This window comes from Manacus vitellinus, unplaced genomic scaffold, assembly GCF_001715985.3.
Source record: "Manacus vitellinus isolate BGI_N305 unplaced genomic scaffold, ASM171598v3 scaffold_10_pilon, whole genome shotgun sequence".
Classification (NCBI taxonomy): domain Eukaryota; kingdom Metazoa; phylum Chordata; class Aves; order Passeriformes; family Pipridae; genus Manacus; species Manacus vitellinus.
The window spans coordinates 8,426,744-8,434,011 of NW_021938838.1; the positions used below are offsets into that span (position 1 = coordinate 8,426,744).

Sequence of the window (7,268 nt, forward strand, 5' to 3'; positions counted from 1 at the left end):
TGGATTCCAAGGAGTGCCTGCGATCCTGGGAGGGGGATGATGCCCCCCGGAGCTGGGGGCACCAGAGCCAAGTGCCAGGGAGGGCCTGGGCAATGCATGACTGCACCAGGAAACTTTGGCTGGGCTAGGCATGTGGGGGCAGAGGTGGCCAAGGGGCTGCTCTGCACCTGCCCCTGCCCCAGCCAACCACCCTTGGGGCTGCAGGTGGGGGACAAGCCTGGGCTGGGACTGGCAGAGCCCCTCTATACCCCATCATGCAGCATCACCTGGCTGGGAGTCACCAGCCTCAGAGGGATCCATCACCCGGCGACAGGGACACTGAGCTGGTGTCCTCACTGCCCTCCCAGAGAGCCCTGTCCAGGCTGGGGGTTGCTGCCTGAAAGGACAGGGGGGTGTTTCTGCTCCCCAGCTCCACTCAAGGCACCCCAAAGTGGGTACCCAGGGCTGCCTGCACAACCCCAGTCCTGCACAGCCACCCAGCCCCACTCAGGTCCCACTTCCCCACAGGACACATCCTGTCCCTGAGGTGGGGCTGGGGCAGAGCCGAGAATGGCCCTGTGGGTCCCTTGGTCAGCCCAAGCAGCTGGGGGATGAACCCCCCACAGTAAAGCCCACGGGTCTGGCTGGCACTTGAGGGTACATGGGCAGCATCATGAGAGTGCCCCAGGTCCTGCTCACCCCACTGTGCTTTGATGCCCTGTAGAGTCCCACGGAGCCATCCTGACTGGACCCAGCCACCCTGCCCCGGAGGAGGTTGCGGGGTCCCTCCAACCCCCGGAGCACCCCACCCCTGTGCTGCCCCCAGGAACCTCCCTGACACCGCGGGGCACCGAGCCCCGGGCATGACGATCACCTGCCCGGCCCCCTGACGGCACCGAAGGCAGCGGCCGCCCTCGGCCCTGATGCCATTCGCCCACGGGGCTGCGTGCCCCCCGGCCCGGCTGGCCGCCCCCCGCGCCCCAGCTGGCATGGGTGCCGTGCCCGAGCTGTGTCCGCAGGCCCCGCTGGCCGTGCTCTCCAAGGTGGAGCTGCGGGTCAGCTGCAAACACCTCCTGGACCGAGACACCCTCAACAAGTCAGACCCCTGCGTCCTGCTCCTGATGCAGTCCCAGGGCCAGTGGATGGAGGTAGGAGCATGGGGGGCACTGCCAGCACCCTTCCCAGGGGGTAGGGCAGGCACCGGGGAAATGATGGGGCTGGGCACAGGGTGATGGGTGCACGTGGGTGGGTGCTGGACACGGGGTGATGGGCACGGGGGGCTGCAGAGTGGGGTGCAGGAGATGGTGGGGAGCGGAGTACAGAGTGCAGAGCAGAGTGCTGGAGATAATGGGTACAGGGTGCAGACCAGGTTGCAGGGTCCATAGCAGAGTACAGGAGATAGTGAAGAACAGGGCACAGGGTGCACGGCAGGGTGCAGAATGGGGTGCAGGGTTCAGAGCAGGGTGCTGGGTGCAGAATGCAGAGTAGGGAGCAGAATAAGGTGCAGAGCAGGGTACAGCGTTCAGTGTGAGGTGCAGGAGATAATGCAGGATGGGGTGCAGGGTTCAGAATTGGGTGTAAGGGTGCAGAACAGGGTGCTGGGTGCAGAATGGGGTGCAGGGTTCAGACCAGAGTGCAGAACGGGGTGCAAGGTGCAGAGCAGGGTGCAGGGTTCAGACCAGGGTGCAGAACCAGGTGCAGGGTTCAGACCAGGGTGCAGAACCGGGTACAGGGTGCACACAGGCTGCTGGATGCACAGTGCAGAGCTCAGTGAGGGGTACAAGGTGTGGGGCACAGAGCAGGACACAGGGTGTCCAAATGCAGGGCACAGAGCATGAAGCTCACAGGGCAGGGCAGGGCACTGTGGGGCACCCAGGAGCCCATGGGGTCAGTGCTGACACTAGATCAGATCCAGCCCCCCAGGGCTGTGGCAGGGCTGGGGTGGGGTGCCTACGGCGGCTCCAGTGCAGCTCCACTGCCCTGGGACAGGGGCAAAGGACACCACAGCCATCTCTGGGGTGGCTCAGGGCTGGTGGGCTGGTGTCATCCTGTGTGGGGCGGGCAGCTCAGAGGGAGTCAGAGCTGGCACCGCAGCTGTGAGCTCTGCTATGGGGGTCCCTGGTCATCCCCTGAGCCCTGGCTGGTGTTGAAGCTGGCACTGGGGTTGGCAGACACTGGAATTGTGCTGGGGCTGGCACAGCTTCTCTCCTCTCTCCCCATGCCGAGCTCTGGCTGGCGTCTGCAGTTCCACTCTAATCACTGCCGCTCAGCCAGAGGATTTAGCGCTAAATCCCTCGGCGTGTCATCGACTCCGCTCGAGCCAGCGAGGGGCCGGGGCGGCACAGTGGCCCCGTGCCAGCTGCCGTGTGTATGTGGTGCCAGACCCTTGTACCCCACCGTGCCACACTCCGTGTGCCGTGCCATGCTATGCCATGCGATGCTGTGCTGTGCCATACGCCAGCCAGCACCAAGAGGCAAGAGGGTCCCTCCTGGGCCACCTTTTGTAGTGACTCCATGCCCTGTTCCCTCCCTGTCCCTGCCAGCCCGTGTCCCCTGGCCGAGGTGTGGCTGACTCTGGCTCTGGCACTGAGCGCTGAGACAACCCTGGACTCTCTGGCAGCGGCTGGTGCTGGAGGGTTCAGGGTGCCTGAAACCCATCTTCCCAGGGTGAGGGTGTGGCAGTGCCCACTCAGGAGGGACATGGGTGGCCCTGGCAGTGTGACAGTGGTGCAGGCTCAGCAGATGTTGCCAGATTGGAGAGGTGGTGGGCAGGGGCCAGGAGCTGGCAGGGGTGTCTAGGATGTGTCCCATTGAGTCAACAGTGACAGGGATGGGTGTGGGGGAGGCTCTGGAACTGCTCAGCACCTGCTGCCAAGCACGGATGGGACATGCTGAGCATCCACCAGGGCTGTGGGCTGGTGACCCCCAGCCATGGCCACCCCAGGGTGGGGACACAGAGGCTCATCCTGGCACCAGCACTCTGCTTCTGCTCCAGTGGAGCCGTGGCAAAGTGTAGTCAGAGCTAGAGAACCCCTTGGATGACCATGGGGAGCCTGGGGAGAGGGGAGATCATAGGACCTGGGGCTGGCAGGGCTGGAACCTGTGAGGGCCCATGGGGCTCCTTCAAATGCCATTCACCTGGGTGTGGGGAAGTGCCTAGGCATGGCTGGTCTTTCCTGGCACACCCCATCCCTTCATCCCCCATCCTTGTATTCCCATCCTTGTATTCCCTGTCCCTGCGTTCTCACCCCACCATCCTTCATCCCTACACCTCCCATCCCTCCCCATCCCTAATTTTTTATCCCCTGTCTGAGCACACCCCATTCCTGTATCCCACATCCTTTCATCCCTCACCCCTGTATCCACCATCCCAGCATCCCCCTCCCTTCATCCTCCACTCCAGCAGCCCCCATTCCTCATCTCCCATCCCTACCTTCCTACACCCCCATTCCCCCTGGGCTCCCACATCCCTATTCCCAGCTGGATGTGAGCTCTGGCACCTCAAGGCCCGGGCAACTCCAGCTGTGCCCATCCCAGCCCCAGCCCAGCACCATTCCCGTGCAGGTGGATCGCAGCGAGGTGATCAAGAGCAACCTGAACCCCGTGTTCGCCAAGATCTTCACGGTCGATTACTACTTCGAGGAGGTGCAGAAGCTGCGGTTCGAGGTGTACGACAGCCATGGCCACGCCGGCGTGGGCACGCACGACGATGACTTCCTGGGGGGCATGGAGTGCACCGTGGGGCAGGTGAGCCCGGGGACCCCCACCCGGGGACCCCCTCCATGGTGTCCCCTCCCCGACCCTGGGCTCTCGCAGATCGTGGCACAGAAACGGGTGACGAAGCCGCTGTTCCTCAAGTACGGGAAGTTCGCAGGCAAGTCCACGATCACGGTGAGTACCGAGCCTGGGTTGGGGGTGGCACCGGGGGGTGAAAATGGTGTGGCACTGAGTAGGGGCACTGGAGAAATACCAGGCTGGGACCCTGGGGTGGCACCAAGCTGGGACTCTGGGGTGGCACCAAACTGGGGCATTGGATTAGCACTGGGATGGGGTGCACAGCTGACAAGGGACTGGGACCCTGAGGTGACACCAACCTGGGACCCTAGGGTGACACCGGACAGGACACATGGGTGGCACTGGACTGGGATGCTGGGAAGGCATCAAGCAGGGACATCTGGGCTGGATCAGTGGGCTGTCACTGGGCTGTGGGTGCCATTGAGCTGGGGCGTATGGAGGGTCCCCAGTGCCCCTCCTCCTGTCTGATATGCCATCCAGCCCTGCAACCCCTCGGGCTCTTGGGAGTGAGGAGGGCTCAGAGTCCCTGTTGGTGTCTGCTGGCCACGGGGGGTTCCTGCTGCCCCAAGGAAGGCACGTGGCACCCTGTCTCCTCCTGGGGCACCACAGGGAGGTGGGGGGCAGGGGGGCAGGGGACAAAGCCGTGCCAGATGCTGAGCACCCCGCGGCTGCCTCTCCTCGCAGATCATCTCCGAGGAGATTTCAGGGAACAACGGCTACGTGGAGCTCGCTTTCCGCGCCAAGAAGCTGGATGACAAGGTGAGCCAGGTGCCGGGGGGAACATGGGGCAGGGCAGGCAGGGTAGGCAGTGCTCTGTCCCCTCCTCTTTCTCCAGGACCTCTTCAGCAAGTCGGATCCCTTCCTGGAGATCTACCGCATCGACGACGACCGCAGCGAGCAGCTCGTGTACCGCACTGAGGTGAGGCCCCAGAGGGCCGGTCCCTCAGCTGCCCCACAGCCACCCTGGGGCCTCCCCAGCCCTGCTGAGCTCCCTGTCCCACAGGTGGTGAAGAACAACCTGAGCCCTGTCTGGGAGCCCTTCAAGGTGTCTCTCAACTCACTCTGCAGCTGTGAGGAGAAGAGGAAGCTGAGGGTGAGGAAGGGAGATGGGGACCCCCATCCCTGCCCCGGAGGTACCTGTACCCTGGCTTCCCCAGGGATGTGCTAGGGACTCCCCCAGTGCCAGGGGTGGTGCTGGGGACCCTTCAGTGCTGGAGACAGTGCTGGGGACCCCCTGGTGCTGGGGCTGAGCCATGCCAACTGCAGGGTGTGGTGTGGGACTACGATTCACGGGGCAAACACGACTTCATCGGGGAGTTCTTCACCACCTTTGAGGAGATGCAGAAAGCGATGGGGGAGAACAAGGTGGGACATGGGGACACGGGGATAGCCTGGGGGTCACCCCTGTATGCTGTCAGCAGAGCCCATCCCAGCAGGCACCTCCCAGCAACTCCTCTGGGTTGGGGGTCATTCTCTCCTTGCTGCTGCCCACCTCTTTGGGGAAGGGATGGTGGGTTTGGGGTCCTCTGGGGAATCAGCCATGAATGAGGTGGCTGGAGCCCAGGGGGTGGCTGGGAGTGGGGGAAGGCAGCTGCGACCTGGGGCTGTGGGGTTGCAGGGTTATGGGGCTGTGGGGTTATGAGGTTATAGAACTATGGGGCTGTGGGTCATGGCACCATGGGGCTGGAGCATTGTGGGGCTGAGGGGCTGCAGGGAGGCAGTGTTATGGTGCTTCAGGGTTGAGGGATCACTGTGCTGCAGAGACCAGAGACGTGGAGCTGTGAGGCTGTGTTTTTATGGGGCCACAATATTCTGGGACTGTGGAGTCATTGTGCTGCAGAGCCATGGGGGGCTGCAGGGTTACGGGGCTGCAACGTTATGGGGTTGTTGGGTCACCATTATGCAGAGCCATGGGACGGGGGGCCTGAGGGGTGCCAGGGATGGGGGTCCCAGGGCAGGGGCCGCAGGCAGCGCGGGTGCCGCGTGTGCCACAGGTGCAGTGGGACTGCATGAACCCCAAGTACAAGATCAAGAAGCGCAACTACAAGAACTCGGGGGTTGTGGTGCTGTTGGACCTGAAGGTGAGTGCCTGCATTCTGTGCCGAGCTGTGCTGAGCCAAGCCATGCCTGGCTCCGTGGGCCAGTGTGGGGCAGGACCAGCTGATGCGAGTCCCTCTGGAAGATCCACAGGGTCTACTCCTTCCTGGACTACATCATGGGCGGCTGCCAGATCCACTTCACAGTGAGCAGAGTCCCCCACCTCACCCTCACTAGCAGGGACATGCTAGTGGCTTGGCTCACCCTGGGGGAACCCTCACTGCCCCCCCTCCACCCCAGGTCGCCATCGACTTCACAGCCTCCAACGGGGACCCCCGAAACAGCTGCTCCCTGCACTACATCAACCCCTACCAGCCCAACGAGTACCTCAAGGCGCTGGTTGCTGTGGGTGAGATCTGCCAGGACTATGACAGGTTGGTCGCTCTGGTGGGGTCCCCAGGGCCAGACACCATGGTGATGGCCACCCTGGGGTCAGATGCCCTGGTGATGGCCACCCGCTGATGGCACCAGAGTTCCTCACACCCCTTCCCTTGCAGTGATAAGAAATTCTCAGCTCTGGGCTTTGGTGCCAGGATCCCCCCCAAGTATGAGGTGAGAGGTGGCCGGAGCGCCAGGGCCCTGTGGGACTCCAGGGATGTGCTCATCCCTCCAGACACCCCAGGCCCTGGCACTGGCAGGGCTCAGCAGGTGGGGGGTGGGCACTAGCTGCCCCCTCCTCTCCTGCCCTCCAGGTTTCCCACGACTTCGCCATCAACTTCAACCCCGACAACGATGAGTGTGAGGGTAAGTCCAGCTCTAGCGGGGTCCAGTCCATGGCCAGGGTGTCCCTTCTCACTTCTCACACCCCCGCAGGCATCCAGGGTGTTGTAGAGTCCTATCAGAGCTGCCTGCCGAAAATCCAGCTCTACGGCCCCACCAACGTGGCTCCCATCATCACCAAGGTGGCTCGTGTGGCGGCCGATGAGGAGCGGACCAAGGAAGCGTCGGTGGGTCCCACTGGGGCATCAGGTTGGGCTGAGACCCCCACATGCTCGTGACACTTGTGGGTGCTCCCGTGTGGGGCCGGGCAGCTCCCCCAGAGCATCCCTGTCCCCCCAGCAATACTTCATCCTGCTGATCCTGACGGACGGGGTGGTGACAGACATGGCAGACACGCGGGAGGCCATTGTCCGGGCCTCCTACCTGCCCATGTCCATCATCATCGTCGGGGTAGGCAACGCCGACTTCACCGACATGCAGATCCTGGACGGGGACGACGGTGTCCTGCGCTCCCCCAAGGGCGAGCCCGTCCTGCGCGACATCGTCCAGTTCGTGCCCTTCCGCGAGTTCAAGAACGTGAGTGGGACAGGCGGGGGTCCTGCTGGCCCCTCCCAGCTCTTCCCATGCCCTCTGGTTCTCTCCTGCCCCTTTCCGTCCCCTCCGGTCCCTTTTACTCC

At 63.5% G+C, this 7,268-nt stretch overlaps 1 protein-coding gene across 1 annotated transcript in view; it reads left to right on the forward strand.

Annotated features, from left to right (window-relative positions):
* Window positions 1-707: 707 nt before the first annotated feature.
* CPNE7 (copine 7) overlaps window positions 708-7,268 on the forward strand; it is a 7,848-nt gene continuing 1,287 nt past the window's right edge. The window contains exons 1-13 of the mRNA XM_029965532.1: window positions 708-1,127; window positions 3,544-3,870; window positions 4,459-4,533; window positions 4,610-4,693; window positions 4,778-4,867; window positions 5,041-5,139; window positions 5,769-5,855; window positions 5,957-6,016; window positions 6,112-6,245; window positions 6,369-6,423; window positions 6,564-6,615; window positions 6,685-6,818; window positions 6,931-7,171. Of these exons, the coding sequence (XP_029821392.1) occupies window positions 903-1,127; window positions 3,544-3,870; window positions 4,459-4,533; window positions 4,610-4,693; window positions 4,778-4,867; window positions 5,041-5,139; window positions 5,769-5,855; window positions 5,957-6,016; window positions 6,112-6,245; window positions 6,369-6,423; window positions 6,564-6,615; window positions 6,685-6,818; window positions 6,931-7,171 (1,663 nt within the window). The 5' untranslated portion in view covers window positions 708-902. The remainder of the gene's footprint in view (window positions 1,128-3,543; window positions 3,871-4,458; window positions 4,534-4,609; window positions 4,694-4,777; window positions 4,868-5,040; window positions 5,140-5,768; window positions 5,856-5,956; window positions 6,017-6,111; window positions 6,246-6,368; window positions 6,424-6,563; window positions 6,616-6,684; window positions 6,819-6,930; window positions 7,172-7,268) is intronic.